The sequence below is a fragment of the Heptranchias perlo genome, chromosome 12, assembly GCF_035084215.1.
Source record: "Heptranchias perlo isolate sHepPer1 chromosome 12, sHepPer1.hap1, whole genome shotgun sequence".
Classification (NCBI taxonomy): domain Eukaryota; kingdom Metazoa; phylum Chordata; class Chondrichthyes; order Hexanchiformes; family Hexanchidae; genus Heptranchias; species Heptranchias perlo.
The window spans coordinates 37,612,367-37,630,948 of record NC_090336.1 but is presented as its reverse complement, the minus strand read 5'-3'; the positions used below and the strand labels follow the sequence as shown (position 1 = coordinate 37,630,948).

The 18,582-nt window shown below is 40.3% G+C and overlaps 1 protein-coding gene across 1 annotated transcript in view; it reads left to right on the top strand.

Moving 5' to 3' along the window:
• Positions 1-768: 768 nt before the first annotated feature.
• The window catches only part of LOC137327968 (low-density lipoprotein receptor-related protein 5-like), a 229,864-nt gene continuing 212,050 nt past the window's right edge, over positions 769-18,582 (top strand). Inside the window, exon 1 of the mRNA XM_067993981.1 lies at positions 769-926. Within this exon, the coding sequence (XP_067850082.1) occupies positions 872-926 (55 nt within the window). The 5' untranslated portion in view covers positions 769-871. The remainder of the gene's footprint in view (positions 927-18,582) is intronic.

The window sequence follows — 18,582 nt, the reverse complement described above, 5'->3', positions numbered from 1 at the left end:
AAGAAAGGTATGAGGTGCAGATGACATTAGAACAAAGATAGTTTGCTGTTTGCCTCGACACCAATTGGTGGCAGTATTTTTTTGCGTTTCGAGGCGAATCCAGGAGTATCTGGCTAAATTTCAGAAAAATGTAACCTTCACTCAGTCTGGCACGTTTCTCAACCGTATGCTGCAGCTTGAAAAAAAAATGTTTGCCGCTTCAACCAAACCAGAAAAAAAAAGAACGAGCGGCAACATTCACATCAGTGGGTTTTTTGTTCATGTTTTCGGTCGGAGGGAAACCTGTTTGTTCGAAAGAAAACACTTGTTGCAATATTTTATACACCTCATTCCCAGGGCGTACTTTGATTCTCAACGCGCGTCTGCAGATTGAACTTTCGAATATAATTACAAAACCACGCGTAGGAAGTTTTAACATTTTAACGCAATCACTGCTCGACTGAAGCAACACCCTTTCGACAGTCGATGGCACCGAGCCAAACCTACAAATTCTTCCACTCAGCCTGACTTCCATTTCGGCGGAGTTGGAGAGGGAGGGAGGGAGGGAGGGAGAGGGAGGGAGGGAGGGAGGGAGGAGAAAGTCCCACCTCTTCTCATTCCTTACTGGCCTGGAGGGAGTCAATTATTTCGCAACTTGAAAGTATAAGCGTGCGGGGCTGCTCTGCTGATTGGGTAAGGAGTGCTGTCAATCAGGAAAGAGTCAGCGGGTTTCCGCTGGCGAGCTGGGTTGTTGCTGAGGGGGAGGGGAAAAGGGTCCAGCGGGGAAAGTGCTGGCTACAGGGCAGCGAGCTGAAGGCGCTCTTGTCTGCGGCGCTACATTGTAACTATGGGGCCCGAGTGAAACATCTTGGCTTGTTCTTATAAACTACAAATGGAGACTTTATTACTAACGTTGGTCGCCTTTAGTCACTACTTGGTTGCAACAGGTATGTGTGGGTTGCCTGTGTGTTGTCCAAGGTGTTTGATGTGATCAGACCGTGGGGTTCCGCGTTGTTGGCCAGTTCCGTTTTTTATATGTAGTAAATGAAAGTTTTAAGACAATCCATTGTTGGATGTGTTTTGTGGCAGCGCAACAACGTCTTAAGACCACTATTATTGCAAAGCGATTTGTTTTTTTTTTAAAAAAGGCAAAGAGTCGTTTCCTAGATAAAAGATCGACATCCTTTTCAGTCTAGACGCCAGTTGGTCTTCAGTGGGTTTGGTAACAGTGTAGATGCTGGACCGTAAATGTAAAAGTGTGTCTTTGTTAAATTGAAATGGGTTGGCTATGTGAAAAGTTTCTTTAAAAAATTGCACTGAGGCCGCAGACAAGGGAGTTTAAGACGTGGTGTCGGGTGTCGCCACGGTGTTCTGAAAACTTCGTCAAAATCTAAGACGCGACCTGTAGAAGTTCAGCGTTTGTAATAAATGCAATGCAGTAAGCACCGATCGTTCGCCCAAATGTACTTGTCTTTATTTATTTGGATTAGTAAGACCCACTCGTTCATTTGGTGTAAATGTGTGTGTATTTTATATATATATATATTATTATTAATAATTCTGTTTGAGAAAGTGACATCTGTACAGCTTCAAGAAGTTACAAGTTTCTAACTGAAAGCTAATCGCGTTGGTTAATGACTAATATCCAGCGCACAGAGTCTGGAGACATATGTACGGGTTTTCAGGGAATCTGGAGAGCTTTATATGGCATATAAGAGCCGGATTGAATAGGTTGAAAAAAAAATCGACGTTTTGAAAAGTGAATATTCATGGGAAGCAGAATTTTTTTGATAAAAGTATACAAAGGAACCGAATCGGAGATCATGTAAATGAAGCAGTTGGTAGGAAATAAAATGGTTTATCAGTTGTTTGTGCTGCGCTCGCTCTGATGCAAGCTGTTTTATTTGAACCCAGTTTTTTTTTTGAAAGGACATTTTTTTAATATAGAGGCCTAAGCTTTGTACCTCATAATAGCTTGTTTATTTAATTTCAAGAGATGAGATTGATTTTCATGAAGCACGTTTTATATTAAGCTACACTTTTGAATTATATTTACGCATATTGAAACTTTAAAGACTATAAATTGGAAACGTTCTTTGGATCTGTTCACTTATCTAACTTTTACATTTTATCCACCATTAGAAACTTATGTACATTAGTTTAACATGTACTGTTAGAAAGTGTGGGTGTATCACAAAGGTTGTAAATAGTATTCCAACTTGTATCAAGTGTGGGAAATAAAATTAAAGCTTTCTTTTTAATAATGCTGTCGTATACCAAATTGTCTAATTATTGTATTTTAAGGCATTTGAGGATGGTCCTAAGGCTCAGATACTGTATTTATAACATAGTTTGGCTCTTGGGGAAATTTACTTTCTATGTACCAAAATTTGAAGCTTGTGCTAAACTAATTGGAATGTTTATGCTGAATTTTATAAGAAACCTGTTTAATGAAGTACTTGTACTTGTCACAGCTTTATAACAGACAAAAAAATGACCAAAGTATATGACAGAAGTGGTTCTCGTCTTCACGTATGTGTGAGGGAATTTAAAACAATAATTGGGTAGTGACAGCCGAGGGTACCTGTTAAGTTCATTTGACACAATATTTAATTTTTCTGTTCAGTCACTTTCCACACTTCAAAGGTGTTTAGACTTTTGGTTGGTTAATTTTTAGTTTTATTTGAGTGTCTTTCTTTTTAATCAGTCACTTGGACCCAAGAACAGTGCAGTCTCAAAAGAGAAGAATTCCCTCCTCATTGACATTTTGGAGGCATTGAATAGGTTTAAAGCGCTCTTCTAAACCATACAATCCAGGAAGGTCCCTGGTTTATTTCCCCATAAGGTGCTGAGCAGTGGTATTTGGCCAGGTTAGGGAAGGGAAAAATCAGCCAGGATTCCCACCTCTGCTCATTGTCCAGTGATCTCGGCTGGAAGTACAGACATATGGATGTTGGGTGAGGACTTATTTGGTGTGGTCCCTATTGACACTCATGGACAAAGTTCAGGCATGATTAATGGCTGCAAACTACTGGAGGGCAACTGGTGCTTGTGGAACCATAACACAGCAAAGGTTTAGGACGTGAGGAAAGAAAATTGGCAAAGGAAAGAAAAATTAGAGAAATTTATCATAAAGAAATTGGCCCATGATCACAATAGTTTTACCTGGCCATTTCAGGTTATTTTTGTGGGAAAAGGAATCTTTGGCATTTCAGATGAATGATATGGGGCTTGAAGCCATGATCTTCTGACTTGGGTGAGAATGTTACCACTGAGCCAACGCTGACTCCTTAAGTAAAGTAGAACAGTTAGATTAAATTGAAGGACTTTTGCTGAAAAGGAACTGAATTCAAGTGGGAAAACCAGGTCTTCAGTTACAATATTCGCTTCTCTCTATTTCAACAACAACAACTTGGCAATTATAAAGCACCTTTTTAATGTAGGAAAACATCCCAAGGTGCTTAACAGAAGTGTAATCAGACAAAAGTTGATACTGAGCCAAAGAAGCAGACATTAGGACAGATGACCAAAAGCTGAGGTTACGAACAGTCTGGTTCAGCCTCAGACAGTGGGCAGGGAGGGGGATGGAATCGGTGGCTTGCAAATTGAGTTTGTGGGCAGGGGTGGGCAGAAGACGATGGCTTCAGTCTTTCCCAAGTTTAATTGGAGGAAATTTTGGTTCATGCAGGACTCGATGATGAGCAGTTTGACAACAGAGAAGCAGTGGAGGGGTCGAGAGAGGTGGTGGTGATGGAGAGCTGGGTGTCGTCAGCATACATGTAAAACTTGACGTGTTTTCAGAAGATGTTGCCGAGGTGCAGCCTGTAGATGAGAAATGATAGCGGGCCAATTATAGAGACTTGGGGGTTTCCAGAGGTAATGGTGCAGGGGTGGGAAGAAAAGCTATTGCAGGAGATTCCACTTTTATCTATATGACTGTATAGATAAAAGTGGAATGAGGCAAGGGCAGACCCACTCACCTGGACAATCGAGTCGAGGCATTGGAGGAGGATAGTGTGGTCAACTGTGTCAAAGGTTGCAGCTGGTTCGAGAAGGATGAGGTGGGATTGTGCACCATGGTCACAGTTCCATAGAATGTTATTTGTGATTTTGGTTAGGGCTGTTTCTTTGCTGTGACAGGACAGAAACCTGATCGGAGAGGTTCAAACATGGAGTGGCAGGAATGATGGGCACAGATTTGGGATACAATAATACATTCAAGAACTTTGGAAAGGAAAGTGAGGTTGGAGATGGGGTGGTAGTTTGCAAGGACAGAAAGGTGGGTTTTATGAGGAGGGGGTAATGCCGGCTGCTTTGAATGGGAAGGGACAGTACCTGAGGAGAGGAACCAAATACAATGCCATGGAGGCTAGGAAAGGAAATTGGGTGGTCAGCAGTTTAGCGGGAATAGGGTAGAGAGAGCAGAAGGTGGGTCTAATGGACAAAATGAGCTTGGAGAGAGCATGAGGGGAAATAGGAGAGGAACGAGAGAAAGATGTGAGTTTAGGGCAGTGGGCAAGAGGAAGGGAGGAATGTGACGGAAGCAGCTGAACGGATGGTCTCAATCTTAGAAACAAAGAAGTCCATGAGCTCCTCCTGTGAGGTGTCCTGTGTTGCTCTGGTGCCTCTTTCCTGTTATGAATGCCGGGTGAAGTGTTACTTGGGAACTTTACTTCCAGTGAAAAGCTTTCTGCTCTGCCTCTCCCCACAATTGTCTTCATTATCTCTGCATGTATAAGGAGGATACATTTTTCAAAGGATGCATGAGACCTGACTTTACCACTTCTATATTGTTCACCTTTTAAAAGTTTTTAATGCATCAAGAATTTAAACTTGATTCATAGAGCAATGTAATAAAAGTGTTTTGCTAAGAACAGTGGGAGAAGATTTCCCCTATGCAATAGTTAAATCATAAGCATATTGTTCAAAAATATGATTCTGATTTTCTTACATAATAGTGCACAGAGGAAATATTTCTCTATTGTTCTGAAATGAGCCTTTGCATGTGTATTATAAAATAATTATAAATACTCCCATGGTGTCAAGTTAAAAAGATATAAGGATTGCCTAAACACCAATCCTAAAAATGTGGCTTCTCAACTGATACATGGGAGCATGATGCTTATAGAAATCATAGAAAGGTTACAGTACAGAAGGAGGCCATTTGGCCCATCAAGTCTGTGCCAGCTCTATGCAAGAGCAATCCAGCTAGTCCCATTCCCTGCCATAGAATCATAGAAAGGTTACAGTACGGAAGGAGGCCTGACAGGAATCAGTAGCAAAAGATGATTCAGGATGGCATTCATACCAATTATCTCAGTTTAATTTCAAGGCCCTAATACTTCCTCTGAAATTGCAGCACCAAAAATCTATATAGACAAGGACTCTTTTTTTCCAATTAAGATACCTGGAAAATTATAGGCCCCTTGCACGTCAAATTATTTTGTATAGCAGCTACTTTGAACATTCTGCATCTGTTGGAGTCTGTTCAAAAGGTGCATGATTGATTTATGATGCTTCTGAAATTTAAATTAAGAAACTCAAAGAAAAAAGGAATGCTGTTTCTTTCATTTTTTTGACCACCTCAGATTTTAACTTTATTGTCAGAAGCTTTGGTTGCTTGTTCCTGTGATCGAGCCAGACAAATCAACTATTCCCTTGCAAGTACATTTGATACCAGAATCACTTATTGACAGACAATGATAATAGCTTCCCCAGGTGCACTTCACTTCATAGGTTTGTTTTATTTACAAGGAGGTAGAAACATTGAATCATATGCAGATTACTTAATGTAAACATCACAACACAGAAGTCTAATATTATTTAGACTTGTAATTAAATATTATCACAACTTAAGATTTACTGTAACTGATGCTTACAGTGCCTATAGTTTGTAGATGTTTTTAACTGAAATTGATAATGGGCTAATACTTTTGTAGTTGGTCTATTAAAACTGCCATAAGTGCATTTTGTAGCAAAGACATAAAATTTGTAATGTGTTGTCAGTATGCATGTTTAGTGCATTGTTTTCAATATGTTATAGGAAAAATCACACTTAAACCAATATACTTTCATGTAATATACTCTTAATCGCTTTAAATTGCTCCCATCTCTGTAGCCACGAGTACTTTACGCAGAGTTGTATAGCTCAAAATGCTCCCCAGACATAACCCATGTTTGAAAGGACAAAATTCATGTCTGGGATCTGCAGTAAAAATGACAAGGTTGTCTGTCGGCATAATGTAAGCAGCTTCCTGGATCTGGGAGCAGTTGTTCGTATCATAATGGCTCAGAATTTGCTGTCAAAATAACGGTGAGGCTAATGACGCTTGCTGTTATTTATGCACAAAGGCTACAGCAACTTCAGGCGAGGGGTAGATGCGCGGTTAAACGCGGAAATCCAAAAGTTGCTAGCCGAGATGCACCGCACCGCTGTTAGCCTCGCGCAAACGGCATCTCACTGCTGCGTCATTGACATGCATTGAACTGAATGAAGTTGCTGTATTTGCGCGGTAGATACGAACTATACTCGCCACAGTAAGTCAAGTCATTTCAAGACTAAGTACCCTTTTAACGACATAAGTGTTAATTACTGCCAGTCATTCTCTCTGGCACTGAAAATTAACTGTTACAAGTGTGGAGTCTCATTCCTTCAGGTTTTAATTGTTGGAGATTTTTTTTAAAAGTAAATTAATTTTTTTTTACTTTTGTCTTTTTTTCCTCCCTCTCTGAATCCAGTCTTTCTTTCCCTCTCTTTATTTCTCTTTCTGTACCTGATTTGACATTGAATTCACCCATTCTAACTTATGCTTCCTCCTCAGTCCTTGTGCTGGTAATGTCACAATCCTTCAATCTGATTGGTTAAAGAGATACGCAGTTGCTTGTCCTGTTCACTCAGATCCCAGATGCCCTGTAGAGGGTGCCGTGCCATTTCCATCTTGAATTTCCAGCAACTTGCGGCACAAAATATAACCGAGGTTAAACGGGCAAGTCTAACGAATGGCGGACGCCGTACATTGCGTTACTACAGCAAATCCTGGGCCAAAATATTTACTGGCCATCAGACGAACCATGCTTAAGCTGTTTTATGGTCAGTTACTTAATGTGCTAGCTTCAGTTTCATGGGCCATTGTTATTTTCTGGGTAACGTGATGTCTGCGTTGTAAGAAGAGAAGTTTAAAGCTTAACCACCAGAATGAGAACATTTTATTTTCCAAATTTATTGTTTTTAAAAAAAAGTCAATAGCACCTTGGAATTAACTTGGCTTCTGGTGAACAGAAGGTGAAGAATATAATCAATTCCTGGAACTACAGTCCCCCAGCAACAGATTGTAAAGAGAAGACATGGTCCATTTTTAACCAGGATGTAGGTTTCAGATTAAACAAAATCCAGAAATTTTAAACGGATGTAGACGAAGAGACTTGGGTTAAATCAGATGAAAAGGCTACCTCTAAAGGTTCACAGATAATGAAGCAGTCTGTGCCCACATGCAGCAAGACCTGGACAACATCCAGGCTTGAGTTGAAAAGTGGCAAGTAACATTCGCGCCAGAAAAGTGCCAGGCAATGACCATCTCCAACGAGAGAGTCGAACCATCTCCCCTTGACATTCAACGGCATTACCATGGCCGAATCCCCCACCATCAACATCCTGGGGGTCAGCATTGACCAGAAACTTAACTGGATCAGCCATATAAATGCTGTGGCTATAGGAGCACATCAGAGGCTGGGTATTCTGCAGCAAGGGACTCACCTCCTGACTCCCCAAAGCCTTTCCACCATCTACAAGGCACAAGTCAGGAGTGTGATGGAATGCTCTCCACTTGCTTGGATGAGTGCAGCTCCAACAACACTGAAGAAGCTCGACACCATCCAGGACAAAGCAGCCTGCTTGATTGGCACCCCATCCACCACCCTAAACATTCACTCCCTTCACCACCGGCGCACTGTGGCTGCAGTGTGTACCATCCACAGGATGCACTGCAGCAACTCACCAAAGCTTCAACAGCACCTCCTAAACCCGCGACCTCTACCACCTAGAAGGACAAGTGCAGCAGGCACGTGGGAACAACACCACCTGCGCGTTCCCCTCCAAGTCACACACCATCCCGACTTGGAAATATATCGTCGTTCCTTCATCGTCGCTCGGTCAACGTCCTGGAACTCCCTACCTAACAGCACCGTGGGAGAACCTTCACCACACGGACTGCAGCTGTTCAAGAAGGCGGCTCACCACCACCTTCTCAAGGGCAATTAGGGATGGGCAATAAAGGCTGGCCTCGCCCACATCCCATGAACGAATAAAAAAAACACTTGACTAACAGCAAATTGGGTGAAATCAGAGCAAGTGTGGCTTGTGGACCCATACCACTAGGAAAAAGATGGAAAAAAAAAATTAGTTGAAACCTCAAACTGTATGCCTTGGGTAAAATTTATTGAACAATGTGGATGAAGCCCAAGTATCTGTACTACACTACCTGCATGTAGGATGCATGCATGAAGCGGTGTGCTTTGGTGAGGATTGAAGGAGTAAAAGCTGTGGTTATATCACTATTACAAGCAATTTAAATGAATGATATAGATGGGAATCATTTGGGTATGATATTTCAATGGGTAGACTGGTCCAGATGAAGTATAAGTGATTATATCTTAAGGCAAGTGGGGAAAAATACTGGTTCTGTTATCGTTCTGATTGAAGCAGCAATGTACAAACTGTGACTCGGGGGTGGGGGGGGTGCTGACATGTGGCCCTCAAACCATGGAAACATGGCCCAATTGTAACTTGGTTCCAATTTATGCTTACTTTTCATGCTGGTTTATCCTTTTTGAATTTTGTGGGCCTGGAAGTTTGGAAAGGGCTAAATTGGTGGTTAAATCCTGAATCAAAACATCCAGATCTGTTAACGTCAGCTGCTTCAGATGTATGCAAATAGATGGGAATATTGGTGAAGCTTTATATGTGGCCTGCAAGGCACCTAGGTAGCCCACAATGTGTTTTTATATTACGCTAGTGCAGTTAGCTTTTTATATTGTGCTGGTGCTACCAGAACAGCAGCCCATAAGACCTGCTAAAACAGATCTTCCTGCCAATTGGTCTTGGTGTGTTCTGGTAATTTTATGTTGGGCTTGCAGCTAGCTGCGCAAAACCTGTGCTTGCAGAATCTGGGAGGCATTAACATGAAGTTTGTGCGATTTATAAAGTTGTGGTAAAAAGATAGAAACTTTGGACACATCTGGACTAGAAGTAGCAACCAGTTTTTAATGGTTAGTTTCAGTTTCCTGTTAGTTTGTTGCTTGGAGAATATTTGTTTGTTTAGTAGGTAATTGCTGCCCTCCCCAATAAAATGCTTGGTTGAAAAGAGGACCGTTCATGAGCACATATGGAGCGAACAAAATATGAAACCAAATATTTCAATGACAATTGTATTTCCTGGATATCATCTCAAGGACTGAATAATGCAGATTACATCCCAAAGCCTCTTGTATTCTGTTTATACCACATGCCAGCTAAGCAATTAAAATAGCAAACATTAATTATAAATTTTGATTGTAAGGGTGAAATATATGAATGTGCAAATTGAGTGATTCTGATGATGTCTTTGTGAAACATACTTTTGCGCCTCCCATCACTCCCCATCTCAATAAAAGGCAAAATATATTTTATGGAGATGTGTAGCATGGTTGGTTGGCTGTGCATCCTGTAGGCTGCCCTATTAATAAATTTGCTAAAATTACTGTTTTGAAAATTTAGTAAACTTTTCCACACTTTGGGGTGGGGGGGGGGGGAAATTAGCATTACACAATTAGTCTGTGTTTTGTACAAAATAGCATTCTTCTCTTTACTGCACTTCCCTTTCACCTCATGGTGGTGGAGGAGAATACGATACCAGCAGTACAAGGACGAATGACTATTAGTGGCAGGGGAGAAACTTGCAGGTTGGTTTCTTTTAACATCCTTGGGTGAGAGCTGTCTGGGCATGGAGATGGAGCTAGCTTCAATTCTATTTATTTATTACAATGCCCTGACATTATTAGTGCATAAAAATCCTAGCAGTTTGTAGCAAGGAAGAGATAGGCCGTGAGTTGCGAATCGCTGCACGATTTGCATCTCCCCATGAGCGTCGAGGAATTGCTGGATTTGCACCGTAAATACGAATGAATCTCGCTGCAGACATTTAGGGCTGGTATTTCATGTCATAAGGGCCATGTTAATGACGTGATTTATGGTCGTCATGTGAAACTCCACTTTGGAGGCCCAGAAAGGGAACAGTTTAAAATGTGGAGTCTCACTCCTGCAAGTGGTAAATTGTTCCTAGAGGTTTTTTACATTTAAAATTTAAAATTTTTTCTTTCTTTTCCTTTTGTCTTTTTCCCCCCATCTCTCTCTCTCTCTCTCTCTCTCTCTCTCTCTCTTCATCCAGTCTTTCTTTCCCTCTCTTTATTTCTCTTTCTGTATCTAATTTAACTCTAATTCACCTTATTTCCTTCTTCATCTTTCTCTATACTTAAATTTAATTGATTTAAGGAGATAGACCACTGGACCTGCCGTCCAGGAGGGCCCAGATGCCCTGTTGTCTTCACTGCTCCGTTATCAATCCGCATTTACAGCGCAAAAATACAACTTGAAGGGTGAGGAAAAAAATTGAATTCATGGCGCCCGCTGCTCCAGCAATTTCTGGGCCAACGTTCCTGCATTTACTACACCAGCAGTAGAGAGAAATCTAGAGATTAGTGAAGCAGAAAATTCTAATCTTCCAAAACTTGCTGAGTAAAGAAGGTTTGGACATTTGCACCAAGAAGGGAAGAAGAGGAAAAACCAAATAACCACAGGCCAGTGAGTTTACTGTCAGTAGCAGGAAAATTGATAAAAATACATAATCAGGGGCAGAGTACATGAGCAATGATGACGTGCAAGTTAATTAGGAAGAGTTATCATTGGTAAACAGCGAGTCATGTCTAACTTAAGTTAAAGGAAATGTATAATAATCAATGAGGCAGAGTTGTTAAATCACTGAGATGTACAGATTATGTACCTGGATTTTTAGTCTGTATTTGATAAGGTTCTATACAACAGGGTAACTAGCTAAATTTGGGGTGCATGGAACTGGAGGTGGCTTTGTGTCATAGGCAGGAAGTTGGTTGGAAGATCAGAAGCAGTGAGTTGGGGTACGAGGGACATTCTTGGATTAGCAGGCAATAATCAATGACTTCCCACAGGAACTGGTGTTGGGGTTCCAGCTTTTCAGTCTATATGTAAATGATTTGGTAATAGAGGAAAGTATATTGATATTTTCAGAAAACTAAGGGGTATGGAGAATTGTGGAAAATTCCATAAGGATGTAGCTCGGTTGTGCGAGCAGGCAGAACAATGGTAGTTTAATGTAACAAAGTGTGTGGTCGTATACTTTGGATAAAAGACTGGAACATGGAAATACAACTGAAATGGCGACTGATTAATTAGTACATATGAACAATGACGGATAGGAAAAGACCCTCTGGTGCATCCAGCCTGTCCCCCACAATTGTGATACCTTGTGTATCACAATATATACACTCCCCTTCCCACCCAAAACAATGTGATCTCATGGGAGAGGCTTAATACCAGATTAAAAACCCAGGCCAATTGGGGGGAAAAAGTGTGGGATGTTTTCTCTGTCCTCTTTGGTGATCGAAACTAGTCCAGGAGATCAGACTGGCCCTGATAATTCTATGCATTACAGGTCCAGCTCTCGCTTGAAGGAATTCAGCAAATCGGCGTCCACCGCACAAGCTGGCAGCCTGTTCCAGAGGTCCACTATTCTCTGGGAAAAGAACCACTTCCTGACATCTAACCTAGATCTGACCTTATACAATTTAAAATTGTGACCCCGGCCCTCCCTAACCTATTTAATTGGAACAAAAGGTGCACTTGAACACTTTCATCATCTTCTGAATCTCAATTAGATCACCCCATAGTCTACCTTTCTCTAAAGTGAAGTGATAACTGAGATGCTTTAAACTGGGAACTAACCTTGTGGACCTCCTCTGCACCCTTTCCAAAGCCTCTATCACCCACCATGTGAGGAGTCCAACACTGGATACAGCATTCCAAATGAAGCTTGACCAAGGTCTTGTGCAAGGACAAAATAATATGCTTTGTCTTATAGTCAGTTGTTCTATAAATGCACCCCAGCACCCTATTTGCTCTAGCTACTGCTTCACGGCATTGGTCATGAACCTTTAGAGATCTATGCACTAGAACGCCCAGATCTCTTGCTTTTCCCTGAAGGATGGATGTATGTTGATCATTTGTCCTGCCTACGTACATAACATTGCACTTCTCCAAATTAAAATTCATTTGCTTGTCACGAACCCAACCCCCCAACACACCCAAAATCCACCTCAAGCAGTCAAGCATTAGTTTACAGTCCTAACACTCACACAGATCGTAGTATCGTCAGCATATTTGCTGATCGTACCCCCAACTCCTACATCTAGATCGTGAATAAAAATAGCAAAGAGCAACAGTCCCGACACCGATGCCTGTGGGACACCACTGGTGACCGGTCTCCAAACAGATCCAAATCCATCTACAACTACTTTCTGCCTACATCCTTCCAGCCAGTTCTCAATCCAGCTCAATATATTACCACTAATACCAGAGACTTCGATCTTGTAGAGAAGCCTCTTGTGCGGTACCTGGTCAAGCTTTTTGGAAGTCCAGGTAGACAATGTCTACTGGGCTTCCCTCATCCACCAGCTTGGTAACTTCTTCAAAAAATATAATCAAATTTGTTAGACATGACACTTTTTTTGAAGCCATGTTGAGTGTCCCTAACATTGTCCCTCTCTATCCAAGTAATCATATATTACATTCCTAATGACACCCTCAAGCAACTTTCCTATTATTGATGTCAAACTAATTGGCCTGTAGTTAAGTGACTAAAAGCAACCTTGCATGCTCAAGTGCGATCAAGAAGGCTAAAATGGGGATGCTGAGCTTCATCATGAGTTGTAGAATATAAAAGCGCCGTTCAGAGCCTCTGGATTTCCCAAACTGCTTTACAGCCAATTTGTACACAGCAAGATCCCACAAACAGCTATGTGATAATGACCAGATAATCTGTTTTAGTGATACTGCTTGAGGGACATATATTGGCCGGAGAGAACTCCCCTGCATTTCTTAGAAAGAGTGCCATGGGATCTTTTACATCCACCTGAGAGGGCCGTCGAGGCCTCAGTTTAACGTCCGATCCAAAAGCTGGCACTTCTGTCAGTGCAGCACTCCCTCAGTTGCATAGATCATTGGTCAGACCTCATTTGGACTATTTTGGCTACCTCACTTTAGGAACAATACCCTGGTCTTGGAAAAGTCCAGCACTGATTTAGCAGGTGAGGGGTTTACCTATGATGAGAAACTGGGCAAACTTAGGTTTTATTTCCTGAAGATGAGGTGGTTAAGAGGTGATCAGATTGAAATAATTAAAATAATGATGAGAACTAACAGGGTATCTAGGGAATGACTTCTCCCTTTTTAGAGGGGAATCCAAACCAAGGGGACATAACCTTAAAATTCATTCTATGGCAGTTAAAAGCGAATCCATAAAAAATATCGTCATACAAATGCTTATAGGTTGCACGGCCCAGAAGAGCAAAAGTGCAAAATAATTTTTTTTTTTAAAAAAGAGATTGATCCTTACTTGAGAAGTAATGATATTGAAGGATATGGAGAAATGGCAGGGAATTCTGAATAAAAAGATAGAGCGGCCATGCCTAACTGAGCAGACTCAGTGGACTGAATGGTCTATTCCATGCTGGTGTGATTGCTGGTCACTATCTGATAACTTGCCCAATTGGCTGCTATTCATGTGAGTGTCAGCAGGCTATTCAACTGTAAGGGAGCATCACACCTGAACTTGATCCCAATGTTCACATATAAGCACTTCCAGCAGGGATTGTTAGATAATGAGTAGATGAGTAGAATTCCTGGTAGATTTTCCCCTCCCAAACCCAGGGATATTGAGGTCAATTCTAGCCTCCCCTACTGCCACCTTGGCCGACATAAGCACAGCCTGAAGATTGAAACTGAGACCTCCTTGGTGTATGTGTCTCAAATACTGACTGACCCAAATTAATGGGAAGTATATAGCCTGTATTAGATTTCACACCATTTTTAACAAGTTTTCATTCACCTGATATTTAACCCATTTTATTTAGTAAATGCACATGATAGTAATATTGCTCTTCCCTTATAGCAGTAACTGGCACCCATACAGGACTGATCTCCATATATAAACATTTGTGTTAAATTAATTTGAAGTATGTACAACTTTACAGCTATATATATATATATATACCTATTATTATTTATACTGTATGTGGATTCAATGATGGGCGTAAAAGATGGCACTAGTATGGCACTATTCGAAGAAGAGTAGGGGAGTTTTCCTCTGTATCTTGGCCAATATTTATCCCTCATCAATACCACTTAAAAAATAGATCATCTGGTCGTTACCACATTGCTGTTTTGTGGGACCTTGCTGTGTGCAAATTGGTTGTCTCGTTTCCTACATTACAACAGTGACCACACTGCAAAAGCACTTCATTGGCTGTAAAGCGGTTTGGGACGTCCTGAGGCCGTGAAAGACGCTATATAAATGCACGTTCTTTCTTTCTATATTTGGCTTAAACATTAGAAACGATAAAACATCTGCTTCAGCAGTAAAGTGGATAGTGGAAAAAGAGTTTCACTTTTGTCGTGCATTTGCAGCCATTTAAATCCGCTCTAATCATTGTTAAAGGCACTTATTGATGTCAAATGTTTGTCTACAGAACAACAGTGATTGCACTTCAAAAATAATCCATTAGTTGTAAAGCATTTTAGGACATCCTGTGGATGTGATAAGGGACTATTTAAATGCAAGTTATTTCTTTATGTTGTGTGGTGGCTTCATGCTCATGGCAGCCTCCTAGAACAATGCCAAATGGGTGTGTTGAGAGATGCTTTTGGAGATATGAAGCTGTTTTGTTTGTGCAGCTGGGGGGGAATGGGTGCAGCTATGGGAAAGCTGCATGTTTTTGTGAACTTAAACCTGTAAGGTAAGAAGGAGGTTGAGAAAACTTGCCAAAGCATCTGCCATATAATAAAAAAGAACAACTGAGCATTTGAAGTTCAGACTTTACCTGTCTAATCCCATTTTTATTTATTGACTCACCTGAAATTATCTTTTACTTTAAATGGGAACATGGATAGAAGTTATGCTTTTCATAGAAGGAAGAGTAAACATTAGCTTTCATTGACATTGTGACAGCCTTCACCAAATCGCTCCGCTAACTGATCTTTGTTGGCAGTTGTTTGCCTGCATAACAACAGTCACTGCACTTCAAAAAGCAATTTATGGTGTTATTTCTAGTGACAGGCTCTAAATAAATTCATTAGCATAAATAAATGGAAATTTTTATTGGTTTTAATACTTGGAAGCTGGTCAGCCAATAAAAGAAATATTACTAACTTTTTACAGCGAGACTAGAGACTATACAAGCAGGGATGTTGAGGTATTGGTTCAGTTATGGCTTTTTGTATTTGTATCTATCATTAATAGAGTGCTGTTACTACTGCCCTTTATTTTCCATGTATGTCGATTTACAAACTTAAAGTGTCCCTTTACCTGCAGATATATTATCCAGGTGAAAAGACAATTGAAACTCTTTTTAGGCTGATGCATTGTGATTGAAGAAGTTTTTCTATGTTTGTATATTCAGATAGATGGAAAATAAAGGATTGAGAGCAACAATTTACTGCTGAGACCTCAGTGACATTGGGGTATGAGTTTTAAGTTTGATTGGATTATGTAGTCCATTACGTGGTTTATTTAGCTACTGACATATCTTCTGGTTTGTAGCAAATGGTGCCTGGTTATCTGGATTGAAATGGAGAAAAAAACGTATGAAGTATTTGTAGCAGTAGTTTGAAATTTTGATGTTATGGGGGCCTATACAGGAACAATGAAAACAGCATAAATGGAAAAAGAAACAAGTGTCTGTCGAACTACAACTTTGGTATAAATTAGAATCAACATGTTTTAATGTCTGCAAATGCATACAGACTATTTCTTTTATTGCTCCATATTTCTCCTTGTTCAAGTGAATTTCCTTCTTAAAGCAAACTTCCAGCAAATATATATTTTAAGCCCTGTTCCATGACCAGAATACATTGAGTGGTCCACATAAATTGATTTTGTGGCAAAGACAATATTAATCAGATTTTGTATTTGATGGACTGGTCCATATTTGACTACCATCAGCAGTCTAACAATTGGATTCTAATAAAATAAGTTGCAAATATATTTGTTTGTATGTATATTCCTAATTGAGGCCAGTGTCCTTGGGAATATTGGCAGAAGTAGCCATGCAGATATACCCATATATACTTTATAATTATCCTACTCTGATTCGTCCTTTTCAGCCATTGCTGTAGATGAAAATTCTTAGTGTCATTTGAAAGGATTTTTTTGTAAGCTTATTTGGAAAAAGTTTTTAGAAACACAAAATATGATGTCGCCATTTGTTACATAGTGGCAAAGCACTCGTTATATTTTTCTGACTATTTTTGTGGTTTGCTTCTTGAATCGGTTTGGTGGAGTCTATAATGACCCTTGCAGACTTTACGTTGTGTATTTTTCTTTTTTTAAAATTGGTCTGTCTTCAGGCGGGGTACTTGCCTAAGGAAAAATAACACGTGAGGAAGCCAAAGAATACATATGCAGAGCAAGCTGGGGGACTTGAAAAAGAACAAGAAAATTATATAGCATTTTCTTAGAGGCTGGCACCCACTGGAGTATGCAACTAAGCAGGGAAGTGTATGGCACGTAGAGGAACGCTAGTGTGGGGTGCCTGCTGAGAAAGCTACAGCAAAGAGAGCTGGAAAATATAAGGCTACAAATTAAAGACAGATCCAAGGCTAAGGGCAGACACAATTAATAGAGAAAATGGTATTGGGACCAGTCCAGACACAATACAAGTTCGTTTTAAGGAGGCAGTGAGCAGTTTAAGAGATTCTGACTGATGCCAAAAGGGAAAACCACACACAAAAATAGCTTGAAGTTTCTATGGCTGTGGCTTTAGGAAACTGACACTAATTACAGTACAATCCTTGCGTGTGCTCCTGTTGACTAACAGGAGTATGAGAGGACAGGAAAGGTCTATCTTGCAATGGACAGTGTGACATTCACTTTGCAAATTGTGTTCTTGATATTTCAGTGGGAAAAGTAAGAGTGATTTTTGTGAGGAAACTACCTAACAGTCCTGAGACCAAAATTTAAGAATGTTAAAATTCATCACTTGCCTGTACAAAATAGGATGTTGTTAAAACATTACTAAGGGACCGTTTTGTTACTTTGGGCAGCACCATGATCATTAACCAGTGATGCTCCATCGGCGCCAGAACTGTATATGGTTTGGCTATAATCCATGCCTCTTTTATGTTTTAGTTCCAAAATTCTCTTCCATTTACCTCATTAACCCCATATATGGTGGATAAAGAGGCTCATCAAATAATCAGATTTGGTCAGTAGGGCTTGTTTTGTCAGGTTTTCACCCTTTTTTTTTTGTTCCTTACCTTGTTCACCTGCTTGACCTGAAATCTCTGGAATTGGCAGCAGTTGTATGACCAGTTCCAAGGGATACACCAGTGTCCCTTTATAGTTAGCTGATATTTTCCTGTCCATTAATTTAATGGCAGGTAATGAATGAAAACTTGAGCGTTTGCCATGAGCTGATATTGGACCCAAACATCCAACCTTATCTCTAAGTTTATACAATTATTTTCATTCCTATTTGATTGAGACCATCACAATTTCTAATGAAGATTTTTTTTTTAAATTAAATTTTTGGGGGATATTCCTAAACAGAATTAAGGAATCTTCTTATACAATCAGTGGATCTACATTATTCATGTAACACTTTCTTCTGAAAAGTTAAATGAGATGGTAACCCTATTGCAGTCAAATTAATCTGCAATTAAAGATTTCAGGTACAAGCACAAGGGGGTTAAATGTTGCAGCATTTTATAATGGGAGTTCATGTGGGAGCACTGCTTGCACATCTCCAACAACACATTCTCATATACCACAACCTATCATATGAAATGCAATTTTCATGGTTCCTCCGTAAGAACAATTTGGTAGCAGTACAACAGTTGTCTGCTGTCAAATAGTACAATGCAGGTTGTTGCCCAAGACTTCACTAGTTGAGTTTCTGATGTCAGTTGTGATATCAAGAAGCAACAAACCCGACACCCCTCCCCCCCCCCCCAACCACAAACTCACCGAATCAACTTGTTGCCCCCTTGGCACATGTTGCGCTGATCACTAGGAAGAGGAGAAAGGTCATCTATCAGTCCATGGTGTGGAGAAACCTAAAGAAGGGGGAAAGGCAGTAGTTTAAGCTTGTTGTGATTTTGTTTGCTCCTGAATTGTTTAGTATAAAAATCATGTACTTTCTTGCATGCCTCTGAATAAAATATAGTTTTCGCATGGTTCCAAAATAGTGTTCTTGAAGGGGGTTGGTCACGTAACAAAAATAAATTTCTCTAGACGGTTAGTGTCTCCATTGTTGTTCGGTGTT